General features: G+C 41.5%; 1 protein-coding gene across 2 annotated transcripts in view; it reads left to right on the top strand.

Annotated features, from left to right (window-relative positions):
• Positions 1-24,834, top strand: part of tapt1a (transmembrane anterior posterior transformation 1a) — a 31,612-nt gene that overhangs the window by 2,949 nt on the left and 3,829 nt on the right. The window contains exons 3-14 of one of the 2 annotated variants that reach the window (XM_084085896.1): positions 1,403-1,521; positions 2,414-2,446; positions 8,473-8,635; positions 9,205-9,340; positions 10,039-10,136; positions 11,461-11,530; positions 13,042-13,122; positions 16,751-16,860; positions 18,629-18,688; positions 18,807-18,875; positions 20,621-20,697; positions 22,815-22,990. In XM_084085896.1, coding sequence (XP_083942022.1) covers positions 1,403-1,521; positions 2,414-2,446; positions 8,473-8,635; positions 9,205-9,340; positions 10,039-10,136; positions 11,461-11,530; positions 13,042-13,122; positions 16,751-16,860; positions 18,629-18,688; positions 18,807-18,875; positions 20,621-20,697; positions 22,815-22,990 — 1,192 coding nt within the window. The remainder of the gene's footprint in view (positions 1-1,402; positions 1,522-2,413; positions 2,447-8,472; positions 8,636-9,204; positions 9,341-10,038; positions 10,137-11,460; positions 11,531-13,041; positions 13,123-16,750; positions 16,861-18,628; positions 18,689-18,806; positions 18,876-20,620; positions 20,698-22,814; positions 22,991-24,834) is intronic. The other variant, XM_084085897.1, reaches the window with a different exon arrangement.

The following is a 24,834-nucleotide window of genomic DNA, read 5'->3' as shown; positions in this document are numbered from 1 at the left end:
TTGTTTTCATTATTGATGAATAGGAACTTAAAGTATATTGATCCAAACTGGAACACAATCCCTGCCCTGATCCAGAAAAGGTTGAGAACCACTGTTCAAGTACAAGCACGTGTTGCATGGCGAATTAACCTGGTTCTAGTTAGCATTTCTCCCTTTATCTCTCTCAATCTGTCTTTCTCTATCAGACTCTCACATGCACATACTGTGTGTGTATGTGACGCACACATAGTATCACGGCTCTCATTATCAATTTTCCAACCTCAAAGGTCAGTTCACGGCCATTTGCTCCCAGTTGAGCTTGGCACTTCCTGCACCAGAACACCACCAACACTTAACTCTATCCATACACTTCTACATTTAAAAAAAAACGTTTAGTTTTTACGATGAACAAAAAACAAGAAAATGTCATGTTTCTCCTAAACCTGATTTACAGATCTTGGCCATTTAGTCCATTTGAGAAATTACTAAACACTTCACCATTGTGATGGTGATTCTTCTACTCATTATATAATTTTCTTTTGAAGTGGCGCACACGTTTAATTTGCTTGCTCTTCTCCTCAATCACTAGGTGGCCACATTGAAACATGAAGCTTAAGTTAATCTGAATCAGCAACCTCTCAGTGATGTTAGATCTGAAATAAAACAGTCTTAAGAGTCATCGCCTATAACCCCTTATTGCTTTATATGACCCCTGTGTACACTAGAAACCAGCCAATTGTACATTAGTGGGGATATTATAAGTCTTCTCAGCTATAATGACCTTTGTTTGTCATTTAAGATTTTGCATATGGCATATACCTTAACTGATGAAGGGTTTTATTTGTCGTCTGTTTCTGGCTAATTGCCCCTTTTGCCAGTGAGATAATATTGTATAACATCACAGCTGGATATAATTATACAGTATTGATTTTTCCCTGCAGGAATAATGTTTGGATGTTCTTCCTGTATATTCCTTTCCCATCATATAATCTTTTTTTGAGCTATAGGGCAACGTAGAGGCAAAGATGTTTGTTTGAACATAAAAATGTTAAGATGTCTTAAGGTTAATGTATACTCCATCGTGTGTGGGTGTTGCTTGCCAAAGAAGAACAGATCTACAAGGTCACGTCAAGACGTAACACATTATTAACTTTTAGATCTGTTCTTTTTGACAGGCGACACTGTCATACTACTTGTATAACCCATTCAATTAATCTGTGTGATTTTAGATTTTTGCGTTGGCTAATCAAAAATAGCAGGTATACAAGCTGTGAGCTTGCACATCTGCTATTCTTTTACATTTTAGAAAAATCTACTGATTTAGAAGGCATTTGTAGACTGGGCCTCAGGTCTTAATGGGATAAGCCATTCCTCATATAGCTGCTTGTTAGTTTGACGTGGAGATGTGGTGTTATGTTTCCAGTTGATGATCTTTGGGTTCTTCCTGTGTGTGGACGCCTTCCTCTACGTGTTCACCCTGCTGCCCCTGAGGGTGCTGCTCGCCCTGCTCCGCCTGCTCACCCTGCCCTGCTGCGGCGTCAGGTTGGACACCACACACACACACACACACACACACACACACACACACACACACACACACACACACACACACACACACACACACACACACACACACACACACACACACACATACGCACACACATACGCACACAGGAAACATACACGCACAGTCACAACTTATAAATACAAGCGATAGATCAGCGAACATACACCTATTGTAATTACCCCCATATTCTATACGTGTACTGTATTGTGTACTGTATGTATGTATATGTTTCCTATCATTTTGCTCCATTTCTCTTCAACATACTAGAACCTGTTCTACCACAATACTAGTCGGTGAAAATAAAGGTTAACGTTGCAACTTGTTTTTATTGAATAAAACGTTATGAGGACCAATCTGTATGGTAGAGTACAGTTAATATACTATAACACAGCTGTGGTGGTTGTAGTTGGTCTACTATCTATTCTATTAATTCTATTCTATTTTATTCTATATTTCCTGTGGTTGGGTGCGATCCTGTGTGAGGGTAGGTCCACTACTGGTTGACAAGTGGTATTGCACGAAGCTCAAAATGCAATTTATCCTCTGCTCCAACAGGCTTTCTGGGTTAGTTTAGCAGTAGAACATTCGGAGCTCGCGTGGAGGACCTGGGTAGAAAGGTACAGATTGCAGCTTCAAAAGAAAACACAGAGGTGCAAATGATTTAAAGACATGCTGAAAGTGGGACTATTTCCTATCTCACTAATGTTGAGTGTCCCATATCTTTAATTAAGATACATTTAGAGAGAGTGAGAGTTAAACATCTACCAGCCAGGTTTATGTCCACTCCCCTTCCCCTCTGGCTCTCTCCTTGCAGCCCTTGTTCACTTTACTATCCCTCCTTTCTTCCTTTGCTTTCCAACGCCGCAGGGCGCACACTTGCCCCTACTGCAGAAGAAGCAGGTATTGTATGATCTCACGACATTTGCTGCACACATCCTCCATGTCACAGTCTCAGCTCCCCCCCATCTGCACTTTGTTTGTTGACATCGGCTGTCTGGCACTCTCTTTATCCCCCGCCATTTGGTTGTTGAAGCAAGAGTGGCCATGTTGGTTTCAAATGGCGCTAACGCTCAGGGTTTCTTCTTTATTTGAATTCTATCCGTATAGATAATGTTGTAGAGATATGTTTAGTTCATAAAAGGACATACCTAAACACCCACCTGGAAGTTACAACAACATTCAGCAGGGGAAACTTCCACACTGGAGCATTTTGCGGGTCGGGGCTTAGGTTCCTTGCTTGAGGGCATCTTGACAGTAGTTGTTTAGATGACGGGGAGAGCGCTACCCCCCCCCCCCCACACACACACTTTCCCAAACTCGATTTTCCAAGCTGGTCTGGGAATTGGAACCAGCAACCTTCCGTAACAATGTTCTGTATCACGGGGCAAGTTTGAAGTTTCCCTCCTCTTTTCTCTTCTAGATCTTAAAGGCTAGAAATGCAGAGCAATCTGAATGACACACAGTGACATAGCTGACTGCACGGTATCGTGCACCACCTGTGAGGAACTGATAAGGTAGCTCATTGCGAGCTGGTGGCGCCGGCTTTGCTCAGGCTACATTAACTGAGCCAGCTGCCGCTGGCTTTGCAGCTACAGTCTACTGTGTGTGTGTGTGTGTGTGTGTGTGTGTGTGTGTGTGTGTGTGTGTGTGTGTGTGTGTGTGTGTGTGTGTGTGTGTGTGTGTGTGTGTGTGTGTGTGTGTGTGTGTGTGTGTGTGTGTGTGGCAGATGCTGTGTGGGCAGATGGCTTTGCTCTCATTGCCTCCAGTTGAACTAATGTGTGCCCTTTTCACAAAAGCAGTAAGGCTAATATTAGCCAAGACATCTATTGAGAAATGTGTAATTTCTTTAAATGTTCCTCATGCCTGGTTTCATTTTAGTTCAGTGTCTTGGGTGTTGAGTTTGTAAGTTAAACCATGCTTGCTCTTTATTAGAAAAGGCAGCAGAAAGAAGGTAGAGACTGGGTTAAATATGAAGCAGGTTTGGAGCTGGATGCACACATTCCCTGGTTGGTTGAGTCACTAGCAGAGGGTGTTCAGCTTATTGCAGATGAGAAAGACATGCTCAATGTAGTTATCAATACATAATTTAAAGCAATATATATTTTTAGCGGCAGGTTTTACAGGTTGACTGTTGGTCAACTCAGGGCAGTGGTCCGTCCGTCTGTCTGTTCATCAGATTTGTTCATCAGATTTCCATGAATCTTGCTTTGGTCATCCATGCTCAGTAGAAGATAAACATTAAAGCACAAACATTATTGTCTCCGCCAGAGGTGGAGAGTATGTTTTCGTCTCCGTCCTTCCGTGTGTCCGCCAAGCTAACATTGGTCAAGCTTCACGTGACACGTGACAATATGTTGAAAGGATGTGCTTTGATTGGCTAGCGAGACGCATGATGAAATAGAAATCTATAAATACGTGTGTCACTTCAAAAAATCATTTATATTTTTTGAAGTGAGCTTCCATCAGCCAAGCTAACATTGGTCAAGTGACACGTGACAATATGTAATATAAACAGGTAAGACAGGATTAATCAGGAACAGTACTGGCGGAGACCTGTGCTCCGAGGAGCACAATTTCTAGTTTACAATGTTTCCATTATTTCGTAAGGACGGTTTGCTGCTCCATTCGAGCAAAGTGGCACATGCACCGCTCTGCAGTCAGCTCATAGTGATTTCAACGCTAGTCACAGACGGCTGAACTCCTACCACATCAAGTCAGTTTAATACATAAGTCAGACTTCATTGTTTTATCCTTGAATGTTTTAACTTGAGGCTGTGTGTATGTATGATTTGTAGCAATCATTTGCACAAAATTTTGATTTTGTGCAATCAAAATTGACTTAACATAATGGAGGAAAACATACCGATTTTGTGCGTCTATCATGGGTGTATTACCTTAATTATTTGACACAAGTTTGCATTCATATGCGAAATACGAAAGCCCTGTGTTGGAAACACGTTTCCACCCAAGCCGGCATGTCAGGCATGTCTTTTTTTTCAACATCTTGTAGGTAGGCAGGCAATATGCGTTTATGATAAACTGGTTTGTTATGTGTTGTTCCCCTCAATAGCTCAACAGACCGATTAAATATCTTAATTGAAGTAATGAGGTACCGATGTGTAATTTTCAATTTGTTTTTTAATGACCTAGTCGTGACATAGCCCTGCTAGAAGTTTTAATAATTGCATAGTTTCCACGGCCCCTCTGCTACTCAGACACAAATCGTGCTCAGTGTGAAGAGGCCATGAGGACTGCTAGGGGGGCTTTTAGTCTCATATTCTTGTGCCTAAATTATGTTCTATGCTGAATGAAAGTATATGTCGTTGGACGTCATTCGATTATAGTAAATAATGTTCTCATGCTCTTCATGCTGTTATAGATTAGAAATGTTAGACAGAAAATTCATTAAAATGGCTATACATAATATTGAATGCTTTTTCAATGCTTTGTGACGTCTCAAAATGTATTTGGTGAAACAAAAACACTTTGTGGTTGGTTGGTATAGTACATTAGATGTCTGGTGTACCCCAGCCTGAGCTTTGTGGCTGTGTTGAAATTCTGGTGTGGTTTTGCTGCGTATATATACAAGGTTTTGCTCTCCGAGCCTGGGTGCTGAATGGCTGCAGTCTTCTGTGGGACGTGGTCATTGTGCTGCATGTCCTGCCTGCATGGAGCACAAGCCTGACAAGAGTCACTGTCTCACCTTTAACTGTCTGTTGTTTCATTCATTGTCTCACTCCCTTTCTCACTGTCCCCCATTCTTGCTGCCTGTCTGTCTCTCTTTTGTTCTCTCTCTCTGTCTCTCTCTCTCGTATTATTAAAATTAGAGAAAGTGTAGGAACCTGAATCGATCCTCTGTAGAGAAAGCTCCTCTAAATGGAGCGTGTCTCTCGACTTAGCCACTAGATGGAGCCCTAGCATCAGGAACATAAAGCAGAGAGGGTATGCAGCAGAGAGAGAGGGAGTAAGAGACATTGAGAGAAACTAAGCCATGGGAAGACAGACAGGTACAGATGGATGCGACTGTGGACTTCCACAGCTTAAAGAAAATACTTTTGGCCCAGGTTGAGTGTTCCCATTGCACCACACAGTACTGTTCACTTTTACTGACACTACTGTGGTGCGGTATTAACACATTCTGAACTATCATTAACATCATAACACTGAACATGTGTGGCTGTTGTAACTCTTAACTGCAATCATCTCCCCAATCTTATGCCTTGTGAACGCACAGATGTTGGTTGTGTTTCACTCATCTCCACACAGCTCGTCGCTTGACTGCACACTGATTCGAGAGCCAGTGAGACACTTTATTAGGCCAATTTACACATCTTGCTGAGCTCCAGTCCCTCTCTTTTCCTTCCTCAGCCCAGAGCTGTGAATGTGTTGCTACTAAAAATATCCCAGATAATATCTACACCTCCCAGCTCTCCTTCCCCGACAGCTGATTGTTCAGTCATTTAAAGCATGACTTCTTTTCCTCCCTCTTGTGTTTTTAGCCAGATTATATATGTAAGGGATATGAACATTTTGCTGGGAAGCCAAGACTTAACCAACGGCTACCGTAAGTTCAATTACAGAGGCAGCCACTGTAAAAGTCACCCTTCATGCGTTTATCTCGTATTCTAATACTGCAGGCAACTGATTTTTCTAAAATGCTAAGCAGTAGAACCAAATCTCCAGTGTCCCTCCACCAATTATTCAGCATTCCTTTTCATTTCTGATGGTTTGAAAGGGAGCAAAAATAATTCCTCTTGGAGATGGTGCATAAAGGGAGCATTTGTTCAGCAAGCTTCTTGTAAAAGAATGTGACTTTTTCAAAGGCTGCGTCTGTAGGAGAGAGGTAGCTTTTCGAGTAGTTGGTTGTGGTGGTTTTTCAATGTCTTGTCTTGTACTTTAGTCCAGTAAGTAGGTCAAAGCCTAGTCTACTGAATGTTAGGGCTGGCTGATATGGACAAAATCTAATATCTCAAATCACGATATACTGTATTTGACCGAATACATTTATCGATGTTGTGGGAATGACAATTGGTGCTTTCACAAAATATTTGCACGATGACATTTTTGATAATCATCAATAACGCCTATGTAATACTTATGTGAATAAAGGCAAATAAGAATAATAAATAAGAATAGCTAGAACATTCAGGTAAGTTTGCTATAATGCTTAAAACCAGGAAAAGTCAACACTTAGTCACTTAGCACCATAGCACAAAAATTACAATTTCCCAAATCCCAGACGATATCTAGTCTCACTATATCGATATATTACCAGCATATTGGCCAGCCCTACCATATTTGTATAGTATGTGATTTATCTGTGAGCGGTAAGGCCTTGTTTCAGTAGCATGAGCAGAACAGCAGTGTTCCACTAGATCCGTCTAACTTGTTAATGAATGTGAAGTGCTGCTACAGGAACTGTGGATGAGAATAATCAAAGTGACCCTAACCCTTAACCAAACGGCTAGCTGAAGATTCTCTATTGCCATTTATCAACAATAACAATAATTTGGCTGTTTGGGATCCATCACAAAATCCCCTGCTACATTCCCAGACACATTAGGGCTGTCAAGATCGTGACATGTTACTTGATTATTAATTGTCACTCAAGTAATTGCGATTAACGATTTAATTGTGTTTTTGGCATTGAGCATTGGAACAATAATTACATTTCTGTTTTTAGGTTTTGTAAACAAAAGTCGCAAAGGGCAGATATGACAAATAACTTGAATATGACTGACATAATACACTTTTTTTTTTTTTAAGTAGTGGAAATAGCCAATCTACAAGCTCACAGCGTGTCTCATCGCATTGAACATGGAAACGATAATGACGATTATACAATATAATTGCAGTTATCTCATATAAATGTGATTAGGCGATTATGTATTAATATGTATTAATCCATTTTGGGCGGGAAAGCCTATTTGTAACTATACCTTTCAGGACGGGAACCCCTTTTGGGGTTCTTGTTGCTATGTGCAGTATATAGCAACATACATTTGTTGTAATCTTTGTACGTTTTTCAGAAAACTTAGGTCAGGATTTAGAAGGCGTTTGTAGAATCGGCCTCAGGTCTAAATGGGTTAATATGATTATGTATTAGTAGTGCCTACACCTAATGCGACTGTACTGTGATGCCCAATTACCATGCCACATTAAAATGCGCTGCCATGTGGCTGATCGTAACGTCCCACCCTGTTAGTGGTTCATACATAAATATTAGTCATCTAGTTCAGTGTTTCCTCTCTGACCCACATTTCTGCAGCGACCGACCGCGATGTCGGGACTTAAAATACTAAATATTCCTGTATCAAAGTGGTTCCTGTCAGATTAACTTGTGGCCCACTTTTCGGGCTCTTTCTTCCAACCCGGGCTCTAAGGATTTGGCCTCCGTTCCTTTGCTGTGCACCCTCTAAATCCGTCAGTGTCATTTATTTCCATTGGTTATGAACATGGCATGTTTTCCTTCCATTTCATTCCCCTAACATGAGAAGACTTTCATTCCAAATGACATGAGTGCGGTGGTTTAATTAAACCACAGTGGGGGAAGGGTTAATATATCTGTGTGTGTGTGTGTGTGTGTGTGTGTGTGTGTGTGTGTGTGTGTGTGTGTGTGTGTGTGTGTGTGTGTGTGTGTGTGTGTGTGTGTGTGTGTGTGTGTGTGTGTGTGTGTGTGTGTGTGTGTGTGTGTGTGTGTGTGTGTGTGTGTGTGTGCGCGCGCCTGAGTGAGTGTGTGCGCGTGTATGCAAGGATGTCTGTTTTTATGCATGTTTCTGCATGTGCGCCCGCTCCAATAACTCTATGCACTCAACCATTTGTGAATGCAATGAAGTGACTGTATAATTATGTATGCATTTACATACACACGGTTTGTTAATTATCCTGTATGTGTGTGGTTTATGCGTATGCATGTTGTCCCCCAGTGGGTCACGGATCCTGCAGCCGGCCCAGGTGTGCGACGTGCTGAAGGGGCTGATCATGGTGCTGTGTTATTCCATGATGCACTACGTGGATTACTCCATGATGTACCACATTATCAGAGGACAGTCTGTCATCAAACTCTACATCATTTACAACATGCTGGAGGTACACACACACACACACACACACACACACACACACACACACACACACACACACACACACACACACACACACACACACACACACACACACACACACACACACACACACACACACACACACACACACACAGCAGAGTAGCCCTGACTTTAGCCCAGAGGCCTCTCCAATGGCCTGGGGGGATTTGCCTTTGCCTGAGTGGTAGATGTTTGGTTTTACATTCAGAATCAGTTTTATTTGTCACTTCCACAATACACACTAGGCATACAGAGGAGCAAAATACCGTTCTCCACAACTCATGGTGCTTCACATTCAAAAACAATAGACACATTAAAAAGAGGCAAGCCCGTTCAAAAACATAAACAAGTAGAAGGAGCAGACAACATTGGTAAAAAAAAAGAAGTGAACAGAGACTGTCTATCATACACATATCTACCGGCGTTTCTCTGTAGAGACGATTCACGGACATAGACATACTGACACAAGAGTTACAAACATAAACATACATACATACATTATGATTTCTTCCCCCTCCACTAAACTTTAACTTAAAGCGTTGGCCTCTCTGCCAGGTGGCGGACCGCCTCTTCTCCTCGTTCGGCCAGGACATCTTGGACGCCCTCTACTGGACGGCCACCGAGCCCAAAGAGAGGAAGAGAGACAGCATCGGAGTCATCCCTCACTTCTTAATGGCCGTCTCCTACGTCTGTATCCTTCTCTGTGTGTGGCTCAGAGCTTCTGCCTGAAGACCAAAAGCCTACTGTATATCTCCCCTAGCCAAGTGGGGGATTCCCCTTTAGCCTAATGGTTAAGATGTTTGGCATTAGTGTCTGTGTGGAGTTTGCATGTTCTCCCCGTGTCCCCTAGAGTAGGTACCCTCACAAAAAACATGCAGTAATCCTGGTCTCTATACTGCCTCCCCCTGATCAGCTGGGGCACCTGATGGAGGGGAAAGGAACTGGTTGGAATAACGTGTTCGTTCCACGCGCTACGTCCAACCGGGGAAACTCCCCCCTGTCAGGGGATAAGAAGCGGCTTGCTAGCTCCTCATGCATTGAAGGAGGCATGAGCTCAGTTCTAGGCTCTCCCTAGGCTGGCAGAGGGAGATTAGCGCCCAGGATTACATAGGCAATTGGCACTGGGTGAAAAAAATTGGTGAAAAAATAAATAAAGGAGCTGTTTGACTTTAGTGTCCCTTCCCGCAAATGGGACCCGGGTTTGAATCCCGGGCGTTATATGTGCACTCCTAGAAAACTGAGGTGTGTTGCTTGCCCAGAAGAACAGGCGTGACGCATTGTTCATTTGTAGATCTGTTCTTTTTGGCAAGTAACACCATTGTATTACTGTGTAGAATTTAGCTTTTAGCTTGTCTGTGTCTATTGGTTTCCTGAGCGTCTGTTTCTCAGTCCTCCATGCCATCCTCATCATGGTCCAAGCATCAACGCTCAATGTGGCGTTCAACTCCCACAACAAGTCCCTGCTCACCATCATGATGTCCAACAATGTAAGCACATAATGTACTGTAGCGTGCACACTAGTGCTGGAAAATAAAATCGATTCATAGATCAATCGCGATGCTAACATGGACGATTTAAGAATCGATTTAACAAATGTCAAAAATCGATTATCAAAAAAATTATAATATTTTTTTTAATAAAAAAAAATAGAAAAGAAAAAGCTAGACAGATTTTGGTTTGTTATCAGAATATTGAGAAGCCTTTGTTATAAGTCAGTATTATTTTACAAAAAAGTACTTGTTTATTTATCTTCTTGTTGGTTTTCTGTGATTGTTGATGTTGGCAGATATAACCTTCCAGTTGACAGTGACACATATCTTCCATTTGCTTTTATTATCAATAAAAGATAATGGAAGTAAAAAAAAAAAAGTAATCGCAATGCATCGTGAATTGCAATAATCGGAATATAATAGAATCGCAGCCTTCTGAATCGGAATGGAATCGTCAGGTACCCGCCCCTAGTCCACACACACAAGGACATGCGCACAGATTAAGCTAAACAATTATATCTACACACACACCTGTACTGCCTAGTCTCGCATTGCCAGACGAGTACTACCAAGTACCGATAGACAGGTTTCCTGTTAGTAAACATTGAGAGGAATATGACCGCGCAGCTGCGGGGGGAAGCCTATGGGTGCGTTTGGAAATTACGCACCGGAGCACACTCGCCTATTAGTTTGTATTGGCCAGTGCGCTCACTGCCGCTCAGGGCTGTATTTTCGAACGCGCCTTCCACCCCCAGGCATGCGCAGATTGCGCATTCTGCTCTGTGATGACGTCGCTCGGAAACCCGTCTATATGTCTGGTGACATCTAAATTCAATGTGGAAGCTAGGACAGTGGAGAAAGCCTTCTGCTTTGATCACAAATCCTATCACTGTCCTAATGTGAAGGACCACCCAAAACTCTTTGCATTGGCTCCGCAATGAAATCAGTTGTTAAATCTATGAATTGTTTCCACCCAGTTTTAGCACCTACATTGAATTTTAGATGTCACCAGATGTATCGGTAGGAGGAGATCTTCAATCGACAGTGGACACACAGAAACGTAGAAACGTGTTGATGCATACATTTTCTTTGAACAATAACTACTTTATTATGCAAAGGCAGTCGCCATAGCACAGTACATTTGAGATAAATTGTTTGTATGCAAATGCAAATGCAGAACAATGTCGGCGCACGCTGATGAGATGTTTCTATAGCAGCTGCAGTGTGGTGTTTCTTTTGTCTTTTTCTTTTTTTAAATTAAATTTTATGCCTAATAAACATTGCTTCTGTTTTTCCCTCTTTGTCTGTTTCCCCCATGCAGTTTGTGGAAATCAAAGGAAGTGTGTTTAAGAAGTTTGAGAAAAACAATCTCTTCCAGATGTCCAACAGTGGTAAGACAGTCGATGTTGAATGCTCTACTGAAAATGTATGTATTTGATAAATAAGTTTGATATATCAAGCTCTTGCACTGACAACACGTCGCTTTGTGATGTGTCGATCAGTGCGTTCAAGTTTTTGTACTCGTTCGCATGGGTGAAATAGACTCCCCCCTTTCTCTCACTGTTTGAGCGCTCCCTCTCTCCCTCTTATAGGACAATGGCTCATTCTTCCCAGAATGATATTTGATTGATTGTTGATATGTTTGTCACAATCAAGGTCTAGAACAGGGTTTGGACCACCAGGTGTGTTTCATGTAAATTTGCAATGGCTTTGGCAGGCATTCATGATTGAACCTTTCATCTCACCATAATTGCAAACCTCCCCAGTTCCTTTTTTTAAAATGAGGCTGGTAGACAGATGCAGGGAAATGGCTAATGATGATTAGAACACATCTCTGCTGTTACTGGTAAATAATAACTGCAACAGAGAAACATCCTTGAGGCACAGAAGACAGGATTTAAGCATCCATTAAATTCACAGACCAGCGCAATGTAAATGTGTTTTATGTAAAGCACTTTGTAACGTTCTTTTCTGAAGTGATTTATAAATAAATTGTATTATTATTATAATAATCCATCCTCCACATGTCATCCTACATTTACAAGCTGAAAATCTATGCCTCCTCTTTGTAACCAAGAGTGACAATTAGAATGGTTCCACTGGCAGCTTAAAATATTGGTTGGGTAGCTTGTCAATCAAGGGCAGGGGTGGGGAATGAATGCTATTGGTTGTGTAGCTTGTCAATCAAATCATCCCGCCCCTCCTAGAACATAGCCATAATTTACCAAAATGCATATCATGATGATTGAAAGAAGACTTTAAACTAGCGACTGGAAGCATATAGTATTTATGACAATGTTTATTAAGGTAAGAAAATCAAGTCTAAAGTTCGTCAAAAACCCACCCTTACCTCTTGCATTGAGAGAAATTCTTTCTGACACCAGCAGGGGTAAAACAGCGAAACTACAGGCCATTCATATGAACTGTCACTTGAACTGACTTCCTATATGGACTCAATTTCAGACCAGGAAGCTGCACCCTTGGTACCGACACGTCTTGGTGTGATTGTTCCCTAACCTTTCAGTATTAAAGGAGTAGTTCACCCCCAAAAAAATACTTATTGTCTATCAATTACACACCCCATGGACCGGGTCATCAGTCAATAAGAGACTCTTTGAGTCTTACTGAAGAATCAAATTATTGGCTTAGGAATGCGACAAAAACTAAAAAGTCTCCATGAATTCAAGGTGTGTAACTGATAGAAAATAAGTCATTATTTGGGTGAACTACTCCTTAACTTCTTAAAAAGCCAAAGTGGTAAAAAAAGAAGATCGGCCATCCAGTTGGGGTATCTTACACTGGGCAGTAAATGCCACTTTGTAGTCTGGGCTTGATTTCCATGTTTTAATATCCTCCCAGACATTTCTAATTTCCTGATCACATCACTGATGTGTTTTGACAGACATCAAGGAGCGGTTCACAAACTACGTTCTGCTGCTCATTGTTTGCCTGCGGAACATGGAGCAGTTCTCATGGAACCCAGGTAACTCTTCAAATACATTTCACTCTCCCAAAACTGATCTTTAATGGGTACATATTGTGTAATAATGATAATGAACTGTAATGTGCTGTAATATGTAGATGCACTGTAGCTGTTGCTTGGCCCCATGTCCTTCTGAAAGCTTGCAGAATCTTCATAGTATCGCTCTGCCACAAGAGGAATTGCAAATGGACAAATCGAGTTTTACTCTCTTTTCAGCTAGCAGAGGGTTACCAAGAAGTGAAGGGGTAGCCATTTGGCAGAGACTAGAGCTTTCAGTCGTACTAAATTGATTCAGCTGTATAACATTCAAGACAGAACGGTCTGCAGTGTGTGAGGAGCCTCGGGAGATTATCGGGACAGATTTTTACGGCGCTTCACCACTAGACCACAAAGAGGAGATTTCTGCAATGGCTGTTAATCCATTAAGACCGGGAAGGCATCTGTGTCATTTTAAGATTTCTTTGGCTATTCAAAAATAGCAGATCTACAAGCTCATAGCGCGACACTGAGTGCCGTGCTATGAGCTTGTAGAGCTGCTATTTTTGAAAATAAATCATAAAAATGTGTGTAAATCTTTGAATATATGTACATTTTTAACTCAAATCTTTGCTTCTGGGGGTCCCTGGAGGGGGGCAGGGAATACTTATCATTTTGGTGGTCCTTGACATGAAAGAAGTTTGAGAACCCCCTTATAGTATAGCAACCTAAGGTAAAAAAAAAAAAAAAATGTTAGGATTTAGAAGACATTTGTAGAATCTCCAGAAGCTTTAGAGAATATACATACTATATTCAAAGATTTGCAGAAATGTTCACGATTTTTCTCGGTGCCGAGCTATGAGCTTGTAGATCTACTATTTTTTAATAGCCCAAAGGATAAAAAGATTATTACAGCTAAAAATCGAAAACGACACAGTATGCGTTCCCACCTGATTGAATGGGTTAAGGGTACTGCAGGGGTTTTTCATACCATTTTCTTTCAAGGCCTCAACAGTTGGCACGACGACGAGAACATTTAAACAGATGTGCTGAGTGGGCTCTTTATGCTGCTGTCTGGATTGAGGCTGCCGCGACCCTCCCAAAGCCCTTCCTATAACAAGGCTTAGTGAATGAAAGAGGATGATGCAAGGAGATCCGGGTGTCAGCGTGTGACAGCTCTGTGAAACACAGTCAGCTCCACCTGCCAGTCTCCCAGACAGAAAAAAACACTAGCAGACAGACCTGGCCCGTCTACGGCAATCACAACACTGGGAACGTTAATAATACTGACAGTGGCAGCTATAGGGCATCGCAGTTCCCGCCCACTTCCTGGTGCCACTGCAAAATACTCAGGCTTAAATTAATTGATATAAATATTTTTGGAAAAGTCAATGGGAAAAATGCATTGAGTATTTTGCAGTGGCACCAGGAAGTGGCCGCAACTGCGATGCCCTATTGTGGAGGTGAGGACCTCTACGATGGATTTATTCGGAGATGTACCGATACCATTTCTTTCCTTCCCGATACCGATTCCGATAACTTGAGTATCGGTCGATATTGTGTACCGATCCGATACCAGTGTGCAATAAAAAAAAAAAAATCTAGGACAGTGACTCTCAAAGTGGGGTCCAGGGACCCTCAGGGGGGTTCCAAATGGACCCTTACAGGTCTGTAACTCTCAGTGTTACAGTATGGAGGTCCTTGAAATTAAAAAGTTTGAGACCCACTGATCTAGGAAAAAAAGTAAATAATTGTTAAAGTGTAGCTACAAGTAAAATAATGTAAATAGTACAGTAAGAGCATAAAACAGTAGAGCCACATCAACTGAAGCATTCAAAATACAAAATAATTGATTGATTGAGTGATAAAATACATGGTATCGGAATGGCATAGACTGGCATACCCGCCGATACCAGCATTTTAGGCGGTATCGGCAGCTTTTCCAAAACTGGTATCGGTACAACTCTAGATTTATTCTTCTTCATGGTATAGAATTGTATAGGTAAAGGATGGTTTGCTTTTTAGGTAGGCTCTATCTAGTGTTTGGTTTTGTGTTGGTAATTGTAATTTTGACAAATACAGGGCGTAATTTCACTGATCATCATCACTGAGCATTTCAGATTTACCAGCACAGAGCACAGTGAATCTCGATATCATTCGGGCAATTGTTTAAGTAAACTAACATAAGTCATGTCCTTTTTGAAAGCATCTAAGTGACAGTATAGTCTTGTACTATACTCTTCTACAGTATGTTCTGCTGAGGTAAAATGGTGCAAAACCATACCTTCTTATTGACTTTGATTAGCACTTCCACAAATGTGTTCTCTTTGCTATTTCAGTGCTGGGTTTTGTGTCCCTGCCTGAGTAACACCAGCCAGGCTACAAATGTTCCTTCTCTCTGGAAAATGTAGTGTGGAAGTTTACAAATGGTTGAGATGTACTGTGGCAATTGCAAAATGTAGTTCCAGAACAAGACACAAGGCTATACTGTTTGGAGAAAAAAATGAGATTCTTCACAGGGTTTCTTCAAAATGTTTTGCCATAGTGGTAGTGGACTATCTTTAATCCCAATAAGAAGATGCAGCATTAACTTAATTCCTCAACTGTTAAAGCTGTCTGTAAGGTTATGCTATGCACAGTTAGACAGTAGATGATGAGAATCAACATTTCAATCTGGATTCTGGATTGAAAAATCCAGAATCCAGATTCTACACGAATAAAGTTGATTAATTGAATAATTCGGTCCCCACTTCTTTGAGGTATTTCTATCACTGTATATTTGCATATACAGTAAGTGAAAATGTTCATTTGCATTTACCCATCCTAACTAATTATTAGGACCAGTGGGCGTTCACTGTATACTTCTTGCAAACTATTTAGTGATTCTTGATTAGTATATTGTAACACAAAAAGCCCTACTGTTCTCATTAGAGATAAGTTATATGATGACTTCTTGTAGTGGCACATGTTAAAAAAAGAGAATTTCTAGAATGTTCCCCTCGGCGATGGAGTCAAAAGTGCAGCAGGAGTTGAGCAATGCAGCAGAAAAAGTGAGCCATGAATAATGGTTTTACAATAATCTTCATGTCTGCCTCAGCACAGAAAGCTGCCAACACACAAACAGACAGTGTTCAGACCCTCGCCTGATCTCACACCACCTCTCTGCCCTCAGCATTGCCAACACTGGATATATGACCACCCATAAGCCCCCTGTATCACCTCCTTGCTCAATGCACCTTCTGCAAATTCACTTATTCACTCCCTTGCCACCATTCCCCATCAAATACTGTGTTCCCACAGTTGCAGACGACTCTGCATAATTAAGTTTCTGACTATAAATCACACAAGCTCAATCATAATCCAACCTGTCTTCCTCGGAACCTTGCGGGACATTTTAACAGTTTATCACTCCTACAACCTGACAGTTGACCTTTTATAAACAGCCCTGTCCTTCCATTCCCGCTGTTAAGAAGTGATGATCTACCTCTGCTCAAAGAGCTGCCACTCGGTTCAGGGTGGATAGCACTAACGGTGATAAATTAACATTTCATCCATTGCTGCTGATAAAAGAGAATGCCTGTTCCTGTCCCCCCTTTCATAAATTGCTTCTTAAAACAAATAAATACTGTCAATGTACCTTTTTTTCCCCCAGACCACCTATGGGTTTTGGTCCCCGACTTCTGCATGGTTGTCATCTCTGAAATCATCGTCGACATCATCAAACACGCCTTCATCACCAAGTTCAACGACATCACTGCCGACGTGAGGATGCCGACATGTTAATTACGTCTAAAAGGGTCTGATTTTATAATAAGATGTGCTAAAACTGCTGAGCCCTGCCCCCCTGAGGAGGAAATTGTGTTGCTATTGCAGCCAGTTGGATGGTACAACAATAGAGCACAATTGAGAGATTTATATTAAACTATTGGGGCACACATCCCAGCGTAGCTCAAATATGTAAACTTGGGATCTAAACCGGCAGGATTTTAATTAACACACTCTGACAAGCTTTGAATTCTATCTGCTAACTGTGTTAGCCTGGCTGGGGATCACTTGAATGATCAATTGACATGCACTTGTGGATAAAGAAATATATTTGTGCTTACACATTTTTTTTATACTGCCACTGTTTTTTTAATCTTCGCCAGGCTGTCTGTCTGTGATTAGCTCACACAGTGAGCTAATACCACTGGACCGATTGGTGTGAAACTTTGCACGCACACTAGTAGGCCAAGGAAGAACCTCCCAAATTTAGCAAATCGGCCTCATGGTGGCGCTATGACAGGCCGCTGGCCTATAATTCTTGAACTGTAGGTCTTACAGTAACATTTTTTTCCCCTGTATTCCTTCGATCATGAAACAAAGATCACCATATATATATCCCGCTCATTTCCACATTTTCCACCACCAGTGATTTTCCGGTGTCAGTCGTGGCTGCACCCCACGACTGACACAACTCTGGGTAGGTAACCTGGCCTGTCGGAGATCTGCACTCTGAGGAGCACACTGTTCTAGTTTTAAATAATTTCCCCACAGTTGTTTGTTTAGTAGTGCGTTCAAATGTTCACACTTGGAATGTAGGGGAAACTTGCCACCAGCTGCCTGCCAAATGTGGTTGGTACAATAGGTAGTAACTGAGATTATTTTACAATCTTTGTAAAATGAAGAATCTATTTAGATCTTAGCACACCAACAATAATCCAGTTATAACTGAAGGATTGCGTTAGGAATAGACAGAAAGCAAAGGAGTATCAAGGAGAGAAATTATTAGTGTATTTATTTCCCCTAAGGCAAGGGCATGTTGGAGTAAATCCTGATTTATACTTAGTTGTGCGCCTGTGTCGCACACCTAAAGCTCGCAACCTAGTATAAATCTGGCGTAAGTGCAGGGGACGCCATGGGAGACGGGATGTGATTTATACAATGGAGTGGGATACATGAGATACTTGTTGAGATTGAAGTTTACACAAGAAACGCATGCAGCGATTGAAGTGTGTGGGTTCAACGCTCTTCACGTCCGAGGGATTATTCTGCTGTTGGCTGTCACTTGATTTCATGGCGGCTTAAGCAGTAAAGAGTGTTTTGGTGTTTAGCCTGTCATCCATACAGGTCCATGCTTCTATTTAGTGTGCCATAACACGTTTTGCACTATTGTCTTTTTTGCTAAATGTGATGGTGTAGGAACTAAAGCCTCATAGTCCACATGTTCCATAACCTCTTAAACCCTCTGTCTTAGTAAATTGAACCTGAGTTGGCTCTGCACCTGGACAGCTTTTTCCCTCTACACCAAATCTCTTTGCCTAAAATTGCGGATCTACAAGCTCACAATGCGTGCACATTGCATTGTGGCTCGGTTGACGAGTGTCCTTGATGATCCACTCAGCCTTGGCTGCACACATGGCTATATTTTTATGTATACATGTACAGTAAACACAAACAGTAAGGCACATCAGGCCCTGCTATTTTAAAACTAGCCTGATGAACTCTACAAACATTAATGAGGTTTATCTCTCTCTCTCTCTCTCTCTAGGTGTACAGTGAGTACAGAGCTAGCTTGGCCTTCGAACTCGTCAGCAGTCGACAGAAGAACGTAGGCACCTGTTCCATTTTTGTTAATATCAGTCATTTATATAACCGCATTTATATTTTCAGGGTTAATACGGTAGTTTGAGGAATAGTGTGTTCTGTGCCTGTTTTTTTGCATATAGGCCTGTACAGACTACAGTGACTCTGTGGCAAGAAGAATGGGCTTCATCCCTCTGCCTTTGGCTGTTCTGGTAAGAGAGACTGATCTATCAACTGCAATTTGTTAACTGAAATTAATAAAAAAAAAATTAACAAGGCTTTACAAAAACGTTTAAACTGTACTGAAACAGTCTGTCAAAAGTCTACAGTCACAGAGAAAATGTCCATAGTTTTAATCTTTGTCAATTTATTTCATATGTAAGCCTAGTATTTTTTGTTTGTTTTAGAAATCTACACTTTTTTGCCATTTGCAACTGTGAATATGTTTTGTAATGGTATCCACTACTATCCACCTTTGTATCCATATCCACTTTATAGCCCTTTTTATGTGCACAATTCTCTATTGCTATTGGTGTGGCAGAAGAGTTTCAACTAAAAATGTTTTCTGTAGAAGAAGACAGTGTGTGCAGGCTAAAGCGTGCGAGTATGGGACTACCACCATTCTCTCAAACTCCTCAAGTTTAGGCAGACGTGGGAGGAGGTAGTAGCAAGCGTGTCCTCATTTTCTGGCATCGGTAGAATAACGGGTCATCATTATTACCTTAACCCATTAAGACTGGGAAAAGCATCCGTCTCTTTTTTTTTAACCACTTTAACCATTATTTTATACTTTGGCTATTAACAAATAGCAGATATACAAGCTCATAGCACAGAGTGCTCCTGAAATTGTTAAATGTTAATTCATCAGCGGATCTTATAGAAATGTACTGTAAATCATGCAAGCTCAATCCCTGGAACCGTGTTTGTAAAGTATTTCTCACTGCATTGAGATGATGCAACCGTACCAAAATAAACCATTCTGTCTGCATACCGCTCTACAGAGGGAGCAGCTCCCATGCCACCTGATCCCTCCTCACCTGTGCTGCTGCTGCTGGTGCATCTGCATTCATTGGCACAAGGCGGCATCACGCCCTCGAATGTCCTGTAATGTGTCCTCAATGTCCCTGACACATCCATGATGCATGGCAACGGCGGCTTTTCGTGAGCTTTACTGTAGATTGAAAAACCACTCACATGAATTATAGTAGTGGTGACATCAGCCATGTCTTTAACCCAAGTTTTTCATGTCAAGGACCCCGGAAATTATATGCATTTTTTGTCACGGACCCCATCTCAAAATATTTTGTTCGAGGGACCCCCGAGAAGCAAAGATTTTAGTTAAAATATATATATTCAAAGATTTTCACAAATTGTCATGATTTTTCAAAAAATGCAGATCTACAAGCTCATAGCTGACTGGGTACCCCGGTATGAGCTTGTATATCTGCACATTTTGAGTAGCCAAAGTATAAGATAATGCTTATAGCTAAAATCTAAAATGACACAGATGCGTTCCCGAATTTAATGTGTTAATGGATAGCCAACCTGACCCCTCCGGGGCGCGATGCCCCCGGAAGACTGCAGGAATGACAGATACGAGTTGGCTAATGTGAAGGAGTCATGGTGGATTGACTCAGGGTAACTTGCGAATACATATGCAATTTTGTTGAGAGTGGGTCTCCTTACAGTTAAAATACATAGGTGCGCGCGTTCTCTATGTGCGTGTGTGTATTTGATGGCACCCAGAATCCCATGGAAGCCAAATTTTGCCATTAACTCCCGTTTTAACTTGCTCTTGATTGGCTTGTTATATTCAAGGGGATGTATTCATTGGTATGGCAGACAAGCCTTGATGTAATTGCATGTATTGCCGAAGGAAAGGCATATTTAGTTATGCCTTCAAATTAACTCAGGGGATTATGTAGTTATGTGTTTCACTCTGTGTGTGTTTTAACAGCTGATCCGTGTGGTGATGAGTTCAGTCAAGGTTCAGGGAGCTCTCTCGTCAACGTGTGTGTTCCTCTTTTATCTCGGGTAAGACTTGTCTGATTATTTATAGCTTCATTGTACTGTTACCAACCCTATATAACATGTTCTAAATAAGGGTTATTGTTATAGGACGGGGATGGGCAAACAACAGTTACACCAGCATGTTGCTATTTTTCTCTATGTAATACTGCGCTTGTAATGAGCATAAGTAGCAGTAATATCCACAGTTTTAAGAGATTAATTGTTCATATGCTTAATTCAATGTTTAATAGTTGATATACATTGCAGTAGTGTGTCATTGGGTTCAGGTATCATCTGCTCTGGCACACAACAAATGCACCACTCTGAGTCATAGACATGCCTTGCTCATAGCATAGGACCGCTGCTGTCATTTTCAGCACTGCTCACACAACCAGTCCACAACGTGTGCACTGTGCACACTCTCTCACACACACACACACACACACACACACACACACACACACACACACACACACACACACACACACACACACACACACACACACACACACACACACACACACACACATTTGAAATATTTATTTATGTCCACATAATAAGAAGTACAGGATGTACAAAGGACATAAACACTGCCAGTGCAGTCAGATGAAGGGAAAACAGTTAGTTACAAGGCGCATGTAAAGCAGAGCAATGTTACATACAAAACAAAGGATGGCATACTTGTCAAACACAGCGGACAACAATCATGGGTAAAGGAAGCAACGCCTCCTCCAAATTGAGCGGCTTCCTATAATAGCTGATATTGAGCAGTACCTTGCTAATTGTTTAGCCCTCCTTTTGGAGAGGCCGGCCATTTGCAGGCCCCTCACAACCAACTTGTGCATGTGTCCTAGACTACCAAAGATAAAAAACAAAAGTTTACATCTGTAGCCTAGCTGAGAGATGGTCTGCTCTAGCTGTTGATATTTTAGCACTTTGGTTAGGAAGGCTTCCTCTAAGCTGTTATCAAAAGTACAGCCGACCTCGAGAATGAACACCTCCCTATGGTTTTCATTAACAACAATGACATCAGGGGTGTTAGCTGAAATGTTAGAGAACACAGAATCATCGTTACACAGGTTAAACATACTCGGCTTCACAGTAGAATGCTTATACAGCATGATGGAGGACCTGAAAATAGAAGTGATATCTTTAGATATCAAATCCACTATTCTGTGATGCCTACTTATGTAGAGTCCCCTGTATACATGGCACCCATTTAAGATGTGGGACATGGTTTCAGCTATTTGTTCATGACCATGATGTATACAGTGAGGAGCATGGTTGACTGGAAACCAGATGGAGAGGTTAAGTTTAGATGGTAAAACCTGCAGCCTCGCTTTCAGAGTAAAGACAACAATGCATTCGTCTAAAGCAACTTTTTTGAGCACAGAGTGCGAGACAGAATGGTCCGCAGCGGGGAGACATGCAGTTTTCCCTTGCAACCTCAGTTCAGTCCAATGCTGCCGCTGCCTTTAGTCAGTGGGAGTTGGTGTTCTGTTCCACACACAGTCATAGATGCTCTGACAGAGATACTGGGGTCAGATATAAAGTCCTCCGAGACAGCCATCGCCTCTGAGTTAGACCCTACCCACTTCAATATACACACACACACACACACACACACACACACACACACACACACACACACACACACACACACACACACACACACACACACACACACACACACACACACACACACACACACACACACACACACACACACACACACACACACACACACACACACACTCTCACTGTGTCCTAAGCCAGCTCTCCAGAAGCCGCAGTGATCCACAGCCCTAGATGTGTGTGTCCCTCTCTCATCAGTTGTAACCAGGCCTACAAACACAGCAGGGCTTCATTGGTGGGATGTGGAGATGAATGATTTAATTTCAGTCACCGAGCAGCATCGACACAGATTGTTGGGAACTGATATTTTTTGTTTATGGGCACAACAAAGGCATAATACCAGAGGGAGTTAATCTGGTCACCTTGTTCTCCCCTAAATTCGGCACAAACAAAGTATATAGGGTTTAAGTGGTTAACTGCAAGAGAGGGCAGCCAAATCCGGCTAGCGAATGGTAGCATCCATTTGAACCTGTAACTAACGCATGGCCCTGGTCTCTCCTCTGTAGGTTGGTTGCTCTGAAGGTGCTGAACAGCATTGTGCTGCTTGGGAAGTCATGTGTTTATGTCAAGAGAGCCCACATGGAGGACAAGCTGTTTGAAAGGCCCTCCAACTCTTCTTCTTCGTCTTCCTCAGGGAAGAGTCCCAGTAGAACAGAAAAGACCAAAGTCCCTCCTCCCTCTGGTAAGCCATGGCGATGGCATCTCTACTTTCATTTATTTTATTCAGTGAAGCTTTGCTGTTAACACATGCGCAATATTAGAGATTTCACACACATTAACATTCATTCATCCCGATAGGCTCTCTGTCTAACAGGTCATATTCCTAGAATTAATACAAATCTACACCTAGAAATGCACTTAAGCCTATGTCATAAGATACTCGCTGACAGACACTTTCATCATAAGGCCACACCTTTTTACAACTATATGTATTAAATATGAACAACCCCATAATACTCAATACATATAATCACCTTATTTTACGTCTGTTATCTTTTTTACCTTGTGCAAGGGGATGTGGTACTGGTTTTATTATTTTGAATCGATTAAATTGTCTAAATCCAAGGTATTGCTTTTTGAATATCAACCAAACCCTTTTAATCAATACCCAAACAAGGTTAGGCGAACCCCTTAGATCTATAGATGCATGATGTTAACGTTTTTATGAATTACAGTATTCCACAATTGTTTATGGAGAGAGGATTATTTTTGTATATTTGAGTTAATCTAAATGTTCATCTCAGAATTCTTCAACAGTATCATGTCAGTATCATGTCCAGCAGCTATCATGTCAGTATCATGTTCAGTAGCAGGAACGGTAACGCACACCAAGGGTTTGGTGAGGTACTGACCTTCGGGAACAATCTTAAAAAGGAGGAAAAAAGTTGCACGCTCTGGCTCCATATTTATTTGATTGACATTTTGGCCTATTGACCTTCCTCAGAATCAGCTAAATGTATCATGGTCAGTATCATGGTCAGTATCATGTGTGTCAGTATCATTTTTGTATCATGTCAGTATCATTTCAGTATCATGTCAGTATAATTGGTCAGTATCATGACAAATAAGCTAAAAATGGGTTGCGATGTGATGCATTGTTAGCTTGTAGATCTGTTCTTTCAGCAGTGTAGAAAGACTAGTAGAAATCTACTTTTTCTATCTTTTCTAAATATAACAATCGTTTCTGACCACAATTTGGTCCATCAGAAAAGACCCTGCAGTGCAAATGCTTGAAAAGTGAGATGGGACACGATGTTCAAGAGGTTTTATTTTGTTTACACAAGATTAGGCCACATAAACCGGCCACAAGGATTGGACGGCGACACACGCTCCCTTAATCTATCCTTAGCAGTGAGCACCGAACAAAACATTACTTTAGTTTTAGCTATTAATGACAATATCACAAAGGCTGCCAAATACAGCCTACTGTAATATTAATACTTGAATATAGAAAAAAATATGCCCACACAGATAAATGAACACATATGCTGTCAGTCAGTCAGTCTCACACACACAATATAAAACACATGACAGTAACATACGCAATACATATACATAAAAACAAGTGCTTCCTTATCTTTCCCATGACCCTCTATAGGGGAACCTTTTCTAATAGACACCTTTGTCTTAGGCTTAAAAGACCTCAGATTGGTTGTCAGTTTGACACTGGTTTCGAGGTCGCAAGTTCCTTGATTGTGTGTGTATAGGGCAGCCCGTGACAGTACTCTCAGACTATTTATACTTTTACTATAGCTGTTTCTGAGTCATTGTTCACATGTCTTCCTCAAAATTGTGTTTTTTGGCAATTTGGTTCTGCATTTGTTGTTTGTATCCTGTCCAGAATTAGATCTGCCACTTTGTGCATCATTACCGTCAAGTTCCTCTTTCTTGACCCCTCCTGTGATCTTGGAATGGCCCAGTACTTTTCCCATAGTCTGTATCACAGCATTCGTTCGTGCCTCACACCCAATCTATGTGTGTGTGCCTGTGTGTGGTAATCTGCTTTCACTTGCCCAAAGTACAAGT

Source organism: Gymnoscopelus microlampas (assembly GCF_963454915.1).
Source record: "Gymnoscopelus microlampas genome assembly, chromosome: 18".
NCBI lineage: Eukaryota > Metazoa > Chordata > Actinopteri > Myctophiformes > Myctophidae > Gymnoscopelus > Gymnoscopelus microlampas.
Note: the sequence above shows the minus strand (reverse complement) of the source record. Positions and strands in the feature narration are given on the sequence as shown.